The sequence below is a fragment of the Brienomyrus brachyistius genome, chromosome 7 (assembly GCF_023856365.1).
Source record: "Brienomyrus brachyistius isolate T26 chromosome 7, BBRACH_0.4, whole genome shotgun sequence".
Taxonomy (NCBI): domain Eukaryota; kingdom Metazoa; phylum Chordata; class Actinopteri; order Osteoglossiformes; family Mormyridae; genus Brienomyrus; species Brienomyrus brachyistius.
In genome coordinates this window covers 18,592,012-18,609,384 of record NC_064539.1, presented here as the reverse complement: position 1 = coordinate 18,609,384, position 17,373 = coordinate 18,592,012, and the positions used below count along the sequence as shown (strand labels likewise).

Genomic DNA, 17,373 nt, shown 5'->3' with positions numbered 1-17,373 from the left:
CAAGCCACCTTTCACCTCGCTGCCATTTGTCATCTGTCTAGTCTGCCTCCCCACCCTTGGAGTGTATAATGCAATACTTCCTTTGTTAATGGCTGGACGGGTTGTTGTGTAATCCGGCTTGATGAAAGCACAGACCATTTGAACAGCTTCCCATCTGCGCATCCCATTTGTCAGCTACATGGCCCAAATTGGAGCAACCATTACATGCAAAGAACAAGCTACGGGGGAGAGAATCGGTGTTAGTTATGTGGAAAAAAAAAAAATAAATTCCGGCCAACAATTGGAAAGAAATGGAACGAACACAGAACGGGCCCACGGAACCAGCAGGATTCCTGAGATACCTTGCAGTGGGACAGTGAGCCTGGATGCATGGGAGGAACTCTTGGTGAGAGCAGCGGGAGATGGGGAGAAAAGGCTTCAAGTTTCACTATCAAATACTCAGCCCTCCTACCTGATACGCAGGCCAGAAGGCCAGGCATTCTATTCTACATGCGGAAGAGGAAAGCCAAGCTTTCAAAGTATCCTGCTCGAATTAGGGGCCATAGACACAGAAAGAGGACATACAGAGGAATGTGAAAATCATGTTTCTGTTTGGATAAAACAACTGTTCAAGGAGGACAGCAAGGACTAAACAGCCACAAATGAGCTACTGTAACAATGACATGCACAGGCATGCAAATTTCGATACCTTAGATGGCAATTAATAAAGCTGGAAACACAAGGAATCCAAAATGATCACTTATTTCCAACCACTCCGAGCAAACCCTGATACAGCTGCGCAAATGTGCATATCAGAATAAGGCTAAGATAAGACATCGCACAAAATTTGCATCCACATAAAAGTTAAATTTGAAAATGTTATTATTAGGTTTTACAGAAGCAATACAGGTCATACTTGACTCATACTGCAAAGAGACACTAGTTACGATGCAGTTCCAGCTCACTTCAATTTTTCAGCGCAGAAGGATCGGTTTTGTAAAAGTGTTGCTGGGATTGGAGAGCAACTGTGACGTAAAACCGAAGAGACACATATTTACTATGGGTATAACAGAACACGGTATATCATCGAACCGTTCAGGACGCCCCCGACGGTTCAATACACACATGAACCGTGGTGATACGATATGCCTATCATTTTCCTATACATATTGGCGCAAATATAAGCCGACGTTTTTCCCAAAAAAAAACATCTAAAACTGTCTATTTTGAGGGCTTGAATTTAAATGTTATTATAGAATAGCAGATGTTGTGAATTATTTGCCTCCAGGAGAAAGGTAGCTGCATACGTCAAACAGCAACGTTCTTTCAGTAATACGACATTTTATGAGCAGTGATCCCACCCACTGTCGGCAGCTGGCTGACGTAATGTGACGGCGTGGGATTGGTCAGCCACCGACATGCTTCGTACCACACTGATCTTTAAATAGTGTGAATTAATATGTGTATTTGGGTGTCTATGTTAATTTTAAATGTTGTTACATGGGTAGCCGCAAGTGTCATGTAGATTGTTGGTGCCGCTGCCAACATTAAACCGATAGTGGCTGTTAATAAAAAATAAAAAAAAAAGCAATTTTCATTTTAAAAGAGCTGTAATCTTCTTTATTAAAATGACTCAGTCACTCGCCACAATAGATTTTTTTGCCCCTTTATGTACTGTAGGTCTGCCGCATCAAAAACATTATGCGTTCTCTGGGAGACTGGAGATTGTAATATCGATTATCTACATTTACTGTGCAGTGAATGCCACTGGTTACTGCTTAGCAGTAATATGCTTAACTTTGTGTATGTTCTTGTCAAATGAAATTTCTTTTCTTTATAAAGATAAGATCTGGGAGCAGTCGCCTTGTTTCAGTGTTGATGTGCTTTTTTGTCTTTTACCATGAAGAAATAAGTCTCCCATTAGGGCCCCAACTTGATTTTGCACTTTGTTATTTTTACATTTAATATTGCTAATAAAAGAATGTACCCTGTTTATGTAAATTAGAGGAGGCAAATCACCTCGAGGTTGTCAAAGCTTAGAGAGAAGGATTTAATTTAATTTTAATGTTTTTCTTTCCTTGATTTCATTCAGCAGAGACACAACCAAGGCCTAGTAAGTCATGCTGCCGTTTTGTTGAATGGAGGAGTTCTTCTATGGGAAATAGAGTTCATTAATTAAAGTGTACCAAAACTGTACCATTTCCAAACTCCAAAAACTGTAACAGACAATGAATCGTGATAAAATTGTGCTGGTTACACCCCTTAGCATTTTTGTCCACATAGTAATATGCTAATTCCTGCTAGAACATCGGAGAGATTTGCCATGTCATATTAGCATCAAACACTAGCGAAATTAGCATTAGCTTGTGTAAATTTGCATTACGAATCTATTCCGTTCAGCTGTTCCATAGTACTTTAAGTAGGCTAGAAATGTTCAAGTTCCGAGGCACCGGTGCATGCGGCAGAGTGTGGCCCAGTAGGCTAAGCCTCTGGGCCTGGGATCAGAAGGTTTCTGGTTCAAGCCCAGCCTCGGCACATCTATGGCTCCTTGAGCAAGGCCCATGATCCCGAGCTCCCTGGGCGCCGCTGTGGGTGGCTGTCCTTCACAGCCTGCTTGCTCTCACCTACAGAGAGCAAACAGGGATAGCGAACAGAAAATTTCCCCACAGGGATCAACAAAGTATATATTATTAATATAATGCATCAACACATCATGATGTGCGATACTACTAATAATGAATAATAAATAGAATATATGCTTTTTTCCTTCAGATACTCCATGCATATCAATGCAGATCACTGGTATTCCTGTGCGTTTTGACCAATCGGATGGTGACGCTACCAGCACGGTTTGGTCATGCTTTCGGCCCAGCTTGCCGCAACAATCGGTCCTGTCATATGTTTTATTTCCAATCTTATTATTCATGGAGAGTGACTTTTCGGTTATCAATGGTCTTGGTCACTCAAACTTTTTATGCAGTCTTTGTTAATGAATCGACAACATTTTAGCATTAACTCTTCAGGAGCCACACCTAAAAAAAGACAGGCGGCCAACTAGCAACCATCATTGCTGCTCTGTCCTCAACAACTGCATGTTTTTATACTCAACCGATACTATTGGTATACAACATGTCCTAGAATCAGGAAGAACATATATCCAGGTAGTGGGGAGCCTACAGGAAATTCGACCAGAAATAAGAGCAGCATAGGCAAAGAAAAATTAGCTACACTGATGTGGCTGACAAGGTTTCCTCTTCAGGAAGTTTTTTTAATTAATAGCAGGTAAATGTAAGAAAAAAATTTAACAGCACACAAGCTGTAAGTTACACAGTGTAGCGGTCAGTGAAAAAAGAAAGGTTGTACGTCCCGTCTGTTAGCTACAGCATGGCCAGGCCCGAGGGATCGTCTACATGCACAGGAGCATTTTATTACGGGTTTAATCTTCTGAAAGCAGCTCAGTGTCGGGATCTGAAAAAGCCCTTCAGACCCCGAGTGCAGTGTGACTCCTATTGTGTCTCTGGTGCTGATTCTTTGGCTGGCGTCCCATGCCTGCTGCTTGCCCCCGCACCCCCCCCACAGACACTGTGACAGGTGGCATCGTCCCTCTCTAGTCTGACACCCCAGTCAGCACAGCTCACTCCATTCAAAAATAAATAACAATAATAAATAAAGCCTCTTTGTTCTCCACAATCATTCAGACCAATACTGCAGGGACCAATTTCACAAAGACCACTTTGATTACGCTCCCTTACCATTATGCAAACACACCATGAAAGAAATTCTACGTCTTCTTATTACACATCAGGCTGTAGGAGTATATGCTCTAAACGTATGTGTGTACATAGTGCACATATAAACCACAGTGACAAAAATACATTGCCCTTGATGAAAATATCTTCTGGATAAATTCTGTTATTTTGATTCACGTATTTTTAGCCAATAACCAAATAGCCCCATGAAGCTAAGAACTTATTCTACTACATACAGGGGGTGGACAAGAAAACAACCCCTGGCCAAAACCGTGTTTGAGGTTTCACACATATACATGCATCTCTTCACTGACTGCACGTACTGACAGTAAGAGCAGAGCGTGGGGTTGAACAGCACAGCTGAACATAAAATATTTCATAATAGAAGACATATCAGAGCTTGAAAGAGGACAAATTGCTGGTGCGCGTCTCGCTGACGCATCTGTGATCAGGACAGCAAGTCTTTCTGGTGTATCGAGGTATCCAGGGTAATGTTGGCATACTGCCACGAAGGACGGACCACATCCAACAGGAACTGTGAAAGCAAGAGGAAGCTGTCTGAAAAGGATGTCTGGGTACTAACCCAAATTGTATCCGAAAAGCATAAAACCACAGCTGCCCAGCTCACTGCAGAATTAAATGTGCGCCACAAAAACAGTTTTTTGGGAGCTCTACAGGGTCAATATTCTTGGTCAGGCAGGTATAGTCAAACCTTTTGCCAAACGTTGGTTTCAATGGTGCCAACAAATCATGGCTTGTGGTGAATGTCAAACATGTATTGTTCTCTGATGATTCCACCTTCACTGACTTTCCCACCTCCAGGAGAATTATGGTGTGGAGAAGCCCCACAGAGGCTTAGCACCCGGACTACTGTGTACCCAGAGTTAAACATGGGGGTGGGTCAGCGATGGTTTGGGCCGCAATATCATGGCATTCCCTAGGCCCATGACTTGTTCTAGATGGGAGCAACGCTGCTGGACGCTGTTCATCCAAATGGTTTAAACATTGTACCCTGAAGGTGCATCAGGATGATAATGTACCAATACACACAGCAAGACTGGTGACTGAATGGTTTGCTGAACAAAAAAGAAGAAGTTGAACATCTCCCACGGCCTGCACAGGTACCAGATCTTAAAATTGAGTCATTGAGTCTTTTAGAGGGGCGAATTGTGACCACTACAATGCAAGAAGAGATCAACATCCCTCTGGCCACTGTGCAGGATGTGAATCCGTCACTCCAAAAGACAAACTGATGTTGTACTGGCCACAAAAAGGAGGCCCTACATCATACTAATAAACTATCATGGTCTAAAACCATGTGCTTCAGATTCATTGCCCAACCTATGGAACAAACAGTGACTATGCACTTTGCTATCAGAATATGTCTGTCCGCTTTAGTGTGCATTATTATAACCTTTTTATTTTTTCTTACCATTTAACTGGAGCAATTAACGCATAACACAGACGTGTTGATTGCCCCCAATTCAGAATAATCTGTATGTAACAGGGTAATATATCACTACAACAATTTTACTGGCTTGTGAGGGTTTATCCAAAATAATCAGAGCTGCATTACATTCAGCTACTCAAAGATACTGCATGTATATATAAATCTACAGCAGGGCTGTGTGTCCCAGTGGGTTAGGACTGTGATCAGGTGACCAAGCCTTGCAGACAGATGCCACACTCGGGCCCTTGAGCAAGGCCCTTAAATGCCAATATCTAAGGGCCACTGCACGCTGACTGACCCTGCCCTCTGACCACAAACTTGCTCTCACCAACATGTGTGTCTGCATGTCTCATTGAGAACAAGATGGGATCAGCGAAGAGACAACTTCCCCTCGGGGGGGACAACTTCTCCTTCCCCTATAGGGTTGAAAGAAAGACAGTTGAGTCACTGGGGGGTGGGTTTAGTATCACTCATATTTGAGAAATGTAATTATGTATCCTCATGTACAGACTTTTTCAAATTTACATCGCAAAAGCTGATTAGGAAAGCACATGCTCCGAGCTGGGCCAGAAGAAATCAGTTCTTTTCCCTAAAAACATGGAGTCCCCCCACACATTCCTTAAACTTGCTTTAAGATGTACTACAAGAAACCAGAGCCAGCCGGTGAAATCAACTTAAAGAAAAAGTTAAAATCCCATTCAGTGATCTAATGGGCAGACTATTTCAAAAGTCTAGTCAGTTCATGTCCTTTCTGCTACCTCTGCTCTGTAGTCCGGCAGCCAGTGGAATAATCCGGTCACAAAAGAGGGAAGAATCCAGCTTAAGATCCTTGACTGACCTCATGCCGATCCAGAGCGCACACCCACTTAGCCACCCGAAATCCGCCTCTTAACATTGAGGCCGTCCATCTTCATTCCCAGCCTGCCCTCCTATGGGTGACCCTGAATCAGAGTATTAAGATGGTAATCCTGAACACTGGCCTTCAAACGGGAGCAGAGAGAGGCGGCTAGCAGGCAGGGAATTCTGGGTATTAATCCTCCCAGCAGACACACTGTCAGCCAGTAGCAGTTTAACTTTCAGACAATAAAAATTGCAAGAGAATTCCATGCTTCAAGCGGGGCTGCTTTGTCCCAGCCGTATTCTGGGAAGCAGGCAGGTGGCGCGAAGGAGTGTGCCAGACTAACTGATAGACGGGAAGTGAGAGGGGGACCCGATGCACCAAGCAAGGGCTGCAAAGCAGGACAGCTGAAAAGGAGGGGAAAAAATGACTGGTTGCTTAAATGTAGGTGAAATGACGGCCCTTATAAGGACCTCCCTCCTTTTTCCAGACTATGAGACCCTTCCTTAAAAAATCAGCAACAAAAAGGTTATTTGCATCGTTGCTGTGAGTCTGTTGACTTCTTGAGGTCTTGCTGTTGGTTTTCTGTCTGCTCGCATCGAGAAGTGGGTTGCAGGTTTTTACTTATGTGGCTAGAGAAGCTTCTTTCACATGCCCTTTTTTCCAGTTCTGACTAAAGCAAACCATGCAGTCATCATCATGTTCTCACACAAAAATAGCAGCCTGCCGATCAGTCGAGAGCCTAAATTAATAGCCACTATTCTGCTCGAGTTCCTTAACATTTCTTTTGCTGAAATTGCCCATGGCTATAAGGGCTTAAATAATCATGATATAATCTACTTAGGGTTGAAAATATAAGGTTCAAGGTTCTATGTGACACGCCACTGAATGCATTTTAAGGTGAATGAGTGATGGAGAGATATTCCAAACCCTGCTGTCTCCATCAGGAAGTAGTCTGACCAGAATACTTATATCACACATTGCTTGAGGGCGAACGTAAATAGATTGAAAAAGTTGGTATTACAAGCATGTTCCACAGCTGTATGACCAATTCAGAAAGATCGAGTGTCATTGTGTTCGAATAACATGTTTTTTGGTTTGTAGATAACACTACATTTGCAGAATTTTGCAGACAAACTTTGAATTTTCAACAATAAATAAATAACCTATGGAAAGCACAGAGAACGACAGAAAACTCACAGTATAACAGTAATGTGGCAGTACTGTATAAGGGTCTGTGAGCATTAGCTCCCAGCCGTGTCCTAACCTGATTTATGGGAAACACACGCCAGAATCTCTGGCTTGTACCAAAGCGGACACTGTCGAGTTTCACATACCAAACAAGTGAATCTTTGCAGGAAGCACCAAGATATTGTCGTTCTGAAGAAACTGGCTGGAAAAACCACTGGGGGAAATCTTCTGGGTTTTAACAACTCTACATTATTTACTTAGTGCATCAAAACATACCTCCATCAGTATGAACTAGCTGTCATGCGACACAACCCACAACATCTCACGCTAATGTCTGATGACACCCAGATAGCTGCAGTGGAAATGCAGTTAGCGTAGCAATTATGTTACTCTGAACATTCATGCATCCATTGATCTTCAGAATAGGGTCTCTGGCACCAAGAACAGAAATTACTCAGTAAAGAGTACCACCAGTACTCACTTGCAGTGACATACAGTTCTATTTATGCTGCTTGAACTGTATTCTGAAGTATCATGGCAATGTAAAAAATTATTTTCCATAATCCAAATGATGGCATGCACAAACTCCCGAATACAATGGGCAATTTAGAAACACCCCTATTCTTAGGCCATAGGAGGCAGCCCACCCAAAAAACAGGGAGACCACGCAAAAGGAGCCAGACACATTACGTATTGTTCAAGGTTCAGGACCATGGACGGCAAATCTTCATTTTCCTGAACGGGTTCACAATTGTAAAAACTAAATGCCATTTGCCTCATTTGTACGTTGTTTTGGACAAAAGCATCTGCCAAACAGCAGACCCTGGAAGAGGCGCTCACATCTAGCATCCTGCACATCTCACACCAGCACTAATCGCTCTTATCAAGCAGAGACGTGGCGATGAACCGAGACAACGAAGCAAAAAAAAAAAAAAAAACGTCTGAACCACATCCTGGCGAACGAGGATGTCGAAGAAAGGTCGAAACCGCGAGATGACAACCTCACCACGTCACTGGCGGAGGTGAAGAGCGGCGCTCTCATAGTCGTCTTGCAACTCGGCCTAAGCAGTCTAGCACCTCTGGCAGTGATAATTAGGACAGGTTTACGATGTCCTACATACTGTACTCTCTAAGTAGCTGGGAAACACACGGTAATTAGCCAGAAATGACTGTCACACGTGTGGATTACATTAAAGCATAAGGGTATGCATCCTGTAAGCTATATACACAGTAGAAACAACCATTGATATGGTTTAATAACTGAAATGAGCATACATTTGACATGACTGGATGCAGTGCTGTTGGAAATGACAACATTATAGTCCCCGGACCTCCTTGACATTTGGTCTGGCTATCTAAGCTGTACTCATCCCACATTCACCAGCTTCTACAATTTCCAGAAGTACTGGATGGATCACCTGGAAATGTAAAAGTTAATGTGTTTTTACCTGAATGTCGCGAGTCATTGTTGTGATACGTAGTTCTGAAAGTATACTTATTCATTTACTGCACATTCCAGTGTGACAATTTGCAGAATCGTTCCCCACCAGTTAGGTGAGCCGGGGAAAGATCCATTTCAAAACTGCAACTTTCAGAAATATTAAAAATACCACGCCATGTGCCCCCACACATTATATGACGTTAAAAATAAAAAACATGAAGGAACTGCAACAACACATGACGTAGTATGTAATAACTCGACAAAGTGTGAATGAAGACATCCATCTTGCACAGCACATAATGCACAGTATTACACTTTCATCATGAAAGAGTACAACTCCCACATTTCGTACTAACCGCCGCTTTCAAACTGTCCATTAGAAAATGTGACAAATCATTACAAAATACGGGGGCGTTTGCATAATGAAGTGAAAATCTGCGTTGTTAAAGGAACCATGGCCATGGACAACTTTTCCTTTTTTGCATACAGTATTCATGCAAGTATTTCAGACTGAACTGATGCAAAAAGATTTTCAGCAAAGGGAACAGGGTAAAATTAAAATAAAAACACTGCACTATAAATATAATATTACTACAAGCCTGTCGTATGCTCTATTCCCACTTTCCAAAAAAAATAAAGTGCATTTCACTGATTGGCTACCATACTTCTACAGATAGAATTTGCACAAAGGGAACGCTGGTAATCAGAAATCGATGTCAAACTATCTGAAGTTCCATTTCCACTATTGGCTGCCCTCTGCTGGAGGTTTCAGTATCGCTGCCCTCTGTTGTTACAGTTTTGAATCTGATCAAATGCACATTTTTTTGGTGCAGATTTTCATTCACATAATGATTTCTGATGTGGTTATAAGGGCTATCTGGGATAAACCAGGGCAAACAGACTCAATTACGAGAGACACATTGATCCCGTTCACAAAGATAAGCCTCTAATCATCCTACCCTTTTCTTTGCCATCAATAAGTGCAGTTGCTTCAGTTTTGGTGAGATTCGCATCAAAATTTAAACAGGTTCAGCGGTTCACCCATATAATGTGCCTGCAAAGGTTGGGCACATTTTGAGTAACCATGCCGACAAGATAAAGTACATGAGCTGCCTTCCCTTCTCCATCATTCTGCGGCACTGTTTCAATTGCAGCGTAATTTCACAATTTGATCAGCTTCAGATCTTAAAACCTTACAGTATGTCTGCAAGGGTTGAAAAAGATCTGTAAAATACTTTAAGTTATCGTGCCAACGGGATCAAATCTTTGAAAAGATCCTCGCTATGTTATCACTACCCAGTGCTGCTTAATTGTGGGGCAGTCTCAAAATACAAGATTCAAATACTTTTTGACTTATGACATTCAAAAGGCCAAATGTCTGCTTCCACCATTCCCTTTGCTGGTACTATGCAGTGTTGCTTCAATCAGTCTCAAAACTGAATTGGTTCCACTTTGGCATCCATAAAAGGGCTCTGCAAAGTTTGAAAATGATCCGGCTAAATTTCTGAGTTGTCATCTTAATGGGATCAAGTGTCAAAATAGCTATTTTTCACTATCACTGTGTAGTACTGCTTCACTTTTGGAGCAATACGACTCAAAATTTAATCTGTTCCATTCTGCTGCCCCCGCCCCCAATTCCTGTGAAAAGTTTGAAAAAGATCCATCAAACAGTTATTGAGTTACTCTCTTAATAGGATCAAATGTCAAAACTGGCCGTTTTTTTATATATCACTATGCGGCACTCCTTCAGTTTTAGGGCAATCTACACATTTTAATAATTATAATCATTGCTTTGCTCGTACCACTTATTGCAATATACTACGAGACTATTTAGACAATAGATATCAGAAATGTAATCAATCTATGCATTGTTCCCAAGAGATGGTATAACTAAGAAATGTGAGCAAAGTTTAAATATTTGGGTTTACCAGCCTGTGACAATGATCTGAACTATTCACTGTCAAATAAATAATGCCTAATATAATAATACAGTAATACTGATCAAAAACAAAATTTCATTGGCTGCATATATTACTGGATGCTGTACTGTTGTGCATTTGTTAAACTTTGATTTGATATACTAAACTTAAAGCCTAGATATAATCCTGTCCAAAAGACATGTTAAGTATATAAAACACAGAATATCAGTCTGGGACCCAGACACTATGCAAGTTGTCTAGATGGAAGCAGACACCCTGAAGCGAACGCAAAAAAATCATTGCATCAGAAGAGGACATCGGATTGCACAACTCTAATACCATCCAAATAAGGTAATGCGTTTGTAAATTTGAACCCATTGGTGCTGCAATATCGGAGATATCAATCTTTATATCGAAGGCTCATTCAAGTAGCAATGGATGGGAACGTAAGAAAGATGCATGATGGCTTGAAGCTTCTCTCCATGTTCCATTTCATAGGAAATGCCTTTTTCTACATGAGGGCCATAGTAAGAGCGGCTTCCATACAATGATCACAGAAAAGCTGCCTGTTGATGACTCACTGATAACGGTCTGCCTCCAACAAAGAGCACTTATTTATCCCCGGGAACGAGCAGTTCTGTTCAAAAGCGAACTATAATGGCCGAGCATTTCTGCTCTGCCTTTGTGCATCGTCCCTTCCACCCCTCCCTCACCCGCCAGAATTTTCTGAAGCACGTCAGGCCAAAGTGAAATGTTCTTTTTGCCTTTGCAGTGCTCTTTCCATGTCCCCCCCCCACTTCCTTTCTTCAGGATGCAATAAAACCTCTCGCCAGCAGAAAACTTCCTTGGAGAAAATCATGCTCAGGAATGCTTTGTGGAAACGGACGCGGGAATCCCCAAAAGAACACAGAAACAGGGAAAATCGATATTTACAATAACACACAGAGAAATGTGGCCAAAACACCATCCCTCCCCCCCAAACTGCAAGGCCTCAGTGTGGTTTTTAAGCTCCCCCCCCCCCCATCTCTCGGGGCACTGCCGTCCGACTGCCTCGCTATCAATGATATTTAATTCACAGACAGAGAAGCAGCCGCACCGGAGCTTAGTCACAGGCCTCAGCTGAAAAGCCCGTCATGTTCATCACGCACTTTGTTACTCCCGTCCAGATAACATCGCGCTGCGCCCCCATGTCTCTTTCCTGTCTCTGAACAAGCTCAGAGTTGCGTAAAATACAGTCTCGCAGAAGAAAATTCCTTAGGGAGCGGCTTCCGAAAGGCTAACTGCCATTTCATCCATTATGAAAACACGCTGCCTTTCTGACTAAGAAGCAAGGGAACGTATCATAATCAGATTATTAAAAAAAGACATTGCCTTTTGTCTGAATGATTACAACTAGCGATTGGTGTGTGTGTGTGTGTGTGTGTATATATGTATATATATATATATATTTTTTTTTTTATCCATATACACTCATCCACACATATGGTAAGTGTTAGTGTTATGGATGAGTTCCTGCATGAAAAACATGAAGAGTCATGATTAATTAATGATGAACAAACATGGGATCCGTACATAACTAACACGAACACATACCTACTTAGAGTGCACTACTACATTAACCACCCCCCCCAAGAAGTGTCCCCAACACATATACATATAATAAAACACACACAATTTATACATGCATAACCTTAGTTTTTTGATTTAAGTCACTGATTTAATTTATTTGTTTATTCATTCATTATAAAATTGAGTTTCACCTTGTAGGGACTGGGGAAAAAAAGGAATGCAGGAAATGAACAATTTCTCACGGTGTGGGGACATTTGGTCCTCACAATGTAATATATACATGACCACACACACACACACACACACACACACACACCACACACGTGCATTATACCACATTAATGACAGACTGACCCACAGCCTTTTGTTAATATATGACATCTGGAAGGACCAGCATGAACCCCAAGCCCTACTGATCTCTCCCTGCTAAACAACATTCTGCACCAGAAAGCCTTTAAGAGCAGACATGCAAATGTGACCTTATACTAACTTGTCTGCAGCCTCTGGAACGTCGGCCCAGAGTCCACTGTGTCCATGGGGTCAGAGAAGGTCTGAAAGCCACTCAGTTACTCAGTGTTCAGACAGGAGTCTTTAGTCAGAGTTAAGCATAAAAGGCACCTCCCATTAGATTCAGCCCTAGATTATTCAGCTAAAGCCCCAACGTGCCTCTATGTCAGATGTCATCCACAGAGAACTGGAGGCTCAACTGCAAGTGCTACCCAGGTCTACCAGAGTCTCACATTTCCCAGGATAGTTTCCACAACAGTTAACATTTACTTATAACCCCTAGATACTTCCCCGGCCCAAAGACATGCATGTACACTATATGGACAAAAGTATTGGGACACCTGGCCGTTACACCCACAGGAACTTTTGACATCCCATTTGAATTCCATAGGCATCAACATGGAGTTGGTCCCCCGTTTGCAGCTATAACAGCTGCCACTCTTCTGGGAAGACTTGACAGGCACAGCTGATATGCATTCCTAGACATTTGGGCAAAATTCCCACAGACACACTCCGAAATCTCAGGGAAAGCCTTTCTCGAAGAGTGACAGCTGTTATAACTGCAAAGTGGGGCTCCATACTGATGCCAATGGATTTAGAACATGATGTCATAAAAAGTTCCTGTAGACATAATGGCCAGGTGTCTCAATACTTTTGTCCATTCAGTATTTGTGCTCTGCGATGGACTGCAATTCCATCCAGGGAGTAACCCCAGCCTGGTGCGCTGGTTTGCCTGGATTAGCACCCAGGATCACCAAACCCTGACCAGAATGTTACAGGACTTAGACTGCTGCCCCGCGAACTGGACTTGGGTGGGTGGGTGGATGGATGGATGGATGGTCAGACAGACATATAGTATAGCATAATCCCCAATATGCCTCAGAAAAAAAAAAAAAATCTAAATTATACATTTTAACAAGCCAACAATAATCTAAAATTGGCATTAGTTTCCATAGTAACATTATCCAGTGTTAACATTCAAATCAAGAAACGTAGCCAAAACAGGCCACATTTATGCAATTACCATACACCTGACATTTCAAAAACAAAAATAAAATTTCAATTTTCATATGCATTTACTCAAATTTCTGTAAGCAGATGAAAAAACTGTCCTTCTCTGTATGATTTTTAGGTTGTATTATAAGCAACAAGGTTCCACTCAAAACTATATTTGCAAGGCATATCAAACATATATGCAAGGCATAAACATATATAAACATATATGTAAGGCATAAACCCATGCTAGTATTCCAACAGGGAACAAATAAAAACATTAGACAAATCATTTAAACCGAAACAACATGATAAAGGCCTTGGAATCCTGAGAGATCTTCTCTAAGTCTTGTAGACTAAACAAACTGTAAATAAGCAGTGAACCAGATAGGTGAGGATTGAGTATTAGTGCAGTTCCAAGGAAAATTGCAGGCTTCAGCACTTCAGTGTTTTTGCTGCATTCACCCCTATAATATCCTCATTCCCTGAGCCTGACCGTGGCACCAAATTCCTCAACCGCCCTGCAAACCTCAAATCAGTGGGCCCGGATAAAAAAAAAAAAAAATCTCGCGCAGACTGGACAAGTAGCCTAAAGAGGGAGCGTTGTAATAGGTTCTTAGAAAATTCAAAAAGGCCTAAAACCCAGCTGGTTTCCCCAGCAGATACAAACAATAGCATTTTGCTAATTCGTCATTTTATGCTAAAGGTCCGAGGTTGAGAGATCGATACATTAAGCGAGTTTCTCGCGTATGCACCATCGGTGATTCTTTTCAATGGGCACTGCAAGCTCAATCCCCACCAATAATCCTGACCTTCGAGGGAAAGTTTACAATTACAACAGTGGCAGAATGCATGAACTCAGACTAATCGAGGAAATCGTTTGTGAGTTACTGACTGTTTATGCTACTTTTCTTACCGTTATAGCATCATCAGTGGGCCAAAGCAGAAATAACTACACATCAGAGGCCACCAAACACATACCTAAATATAAGTTTGTGACCATCAGACAATTCATTCAAGACTGCTTTTCTAAAAAGGCCATTTTAAGTAAAACTAAACCAGTGGATAACAGCCAAAGCATGTTATTCTTCAACTAGCTTTATAACACTTCGAAAGACTATGCTACCAAGCTTGGTGCTGGTTAAACCAGTGAACTAGGAGTAAAGGTCTTGAACAAGGTTTTAAACAAAATTCGAAACAGTGGGAAATCCAATGCCATGTCTAATCCTGCATAAATATGTGATAATTTATTTGTACAAAGCACTGACACTCCAAGCTACGCCGTTTGAGTTATGACCCATAATTGCCATGCATTTTGTTTCACTGAGCTATAATGAGTTGTGGTATATCAGGGTTCCCCAAAAGGGGCCAGCAGGGGAAACCCAGCCAGCAAGAAGTAAATGTTTGGCCTGTGCAAAAGGCCTCGGGGAAAATGGAGCCATTGGAACGCCTACCCACCTCCCCCAGGCAATCTTATCAGTTTTTTGGGAACCCCGGAGTATCGGATTAGTATCTGACAACACGACCCATAATTCCCAATTTTACATGTATCCCTGAGAGTCTTTATTAAGGCAAAGGGAGAAACTGTAATGTACCGTAGTGCTGTTACAATCCAATATCTTTTTTTCCCAGTGTTCATTTAGCGGTAAAATATTGCACACAGCTTTGTGATACTTACTTGCTACACCGGAAGCAAGTCCATACAAAAGTCCCCCTCCTTCAGACTGTGAATCGAAAATATGGGTCACAGGAGGTGGGCACTTCTCCTGCCGGATGAAATTATAAAGCAGGGTCTTCACCAGGCGGCTAGTGAGGTCCACACTGCGTAGAAGCACAGCGACATGGCGTCAGCACAACACAACACTGATCTCTACCCTACGCATCAAAAAAATGCATGAATGGACAAAACATTTACATAAGGGGATTTTCAATGCAACTTCATCTGATGTTTACTTTTTAAAAGAATGGCCTATTAACTGTAGAAAGCAGTCAGTCACACCACAACTCCATTGCAAAGATTTGTTTTTTTCTTTTCTTCCCCAAATAGGAATCAACAAACCAGAAAATTTATGTTATTTGCAAGGAAACTAGCACCCTCCCCCCATATAAGCATGTGTGTCGTTTAGTATTGCTGGGGAAAGAAAAGAATATTTACATGGAAATTTACATGATAACTTGCTTGTGGAAAAATTCACTTTAAAAGGTTTCTTCACGAAGTACAAACTATGCGGTGAAACACCGTTTCAGCTCTTCGTTTAACTGTATACTACGAAAAATTATCAGGGCTTTAACCGAGTGAGGGGTTGGTTGGGACAGACTTTGCACATTAGATCCAGCGGCTGTAATTTAGGGATGCTTTTCTGGACCGAGCTGCAGAGGCATCATTGGGTGCTATGGCAGGATCGGTTCTCCCAGCAACAGCTACCACAACGTTACAACAACGAGGAACTTGGGCCACCCACCGTCTCATGTACTTACGCCACTGGGTATTGGGTAAAGTGCCCTCGATGTACCGCTTTCGACATCTAGACACGGCAGTCCACACCCACGAGGCAAACACCCACTACTCCCAGTGGACATCTATGCCCAGTAATTTTCAGGACGTAAGAACATTACGGAATGTAATATTGTCCAATATCTTATTGTTGCATTCCATTTCTTGCGATACTGGGTTCTGATCCAATGCTACAAGGCGCAGTCTCTTCTTGAGCGCCACCTCGTGTACCTATAATCTTAGCCGGCGATTCCCACTCACCATTTCCCCCGCATCAGGTACTTGTAGATGAGTCCATCTCTCAGTATTTCCTTGTGGAAAAGTTGATATGAAAGCAGGACAAGGAGTGTGGTCACTGCCTCAAACAGAATGCTGTAGGTAATATCCCTGGATGGAGGAGAAAAGAAGACAATACAGAAGAAAAAGACTATGTAAAGTGTCACTCAAAGACCACACAAAGGAGACTGCAATGCAAACACCGTGACTAAAGGCAGGAAAATATTTTAGAATAGAACAGTGAAAATTATTCAGGCTATAAAAGCAATTAAGCAAAAAAAAAAAAAAAAAAGCAACATTTATATGTCATACGATTGTTATATGTTCATATTTACAGGTACACTTTCCAGTTTCCGTTCAACTTCAGCCCCCATTTGCTTCACTGAAGAGGTTCTTTGCCATTTCTAATATAAATCAGCTTCAAAAATTTATGTGCATTTAAAAATATGCTGGACTGACAGTATCATTGTAACCCTTGTTTGTACACTAATAATCTTCTCTGTATGAAGTCACTTCACTGTAGGGTAATAATTGTAAAACGTAAAAATATTTAGCAGATACTTTAATACAAAGTGACATACATTTTTGAGAATGCAGGGTTAGACGGTCCCTAGAACAACTGGCGATGAGGGTTTTGCTCAAAGGCCCAGCACTGAAATTATTCTGCTGATCCTGGGGTTTGAGCCGGTAACCTTCTGCTCAAAGGCTCAGCACTGAAATTATTCTGCTGATCATGGGATTTGAGCCGGTAACATTCTGCTCAAAGGCTCAGCACTGAAATTATTCTGCTGATCCTGGGGTTTGAGCCGGTAACCTTCTGCTCAAAGGCCCAGCACTGAAATTATTCTGCTGATCCTGGGGTTTGAGCCGGTAACTTTCTGCTCAAAGGCCCAGCACTGAAATTATTCTGCTGATCATGGGATTTGAGCCGGTAACCTTCTGCTCAAAGGCCCAGCACTGAAATTAT

The 17,373-nt window shown here is 41.9% G+C and overlaps 1 protein-coding gene across 4 annotated transcripts in view; it reads right to left on the bottom strand.

The window, feature by feature from the left end:
* The window catches only part of dym (dymeclin), a 77,368-nt gene that overhangs the window by 44,887 nt on the left and 15,108 nt on the right, over positions 1 to 17,373 (bottom strand). For all 4 annotated transcript variants that reach the window (XM_049019733.1, XM_049019730.1, XM_049019731.1 and 1 more), the window contains exons 7-8: positions 16,392 to 16,517; positions 15,315 to 15,457 (exon numbers count right to left, since the gene is read on the bottom strand). In XM_049019733.1, the coding sequence (XP_048875690.1) occupies positions 15,315 to 15,457; positions 16,392 to 16,517 (269 nt within the window). The remainder of the gene's footprint in view (positions 1 to 15,314; positions 15,458 to 16,391; positions 16,518 to 17,373) is intronic.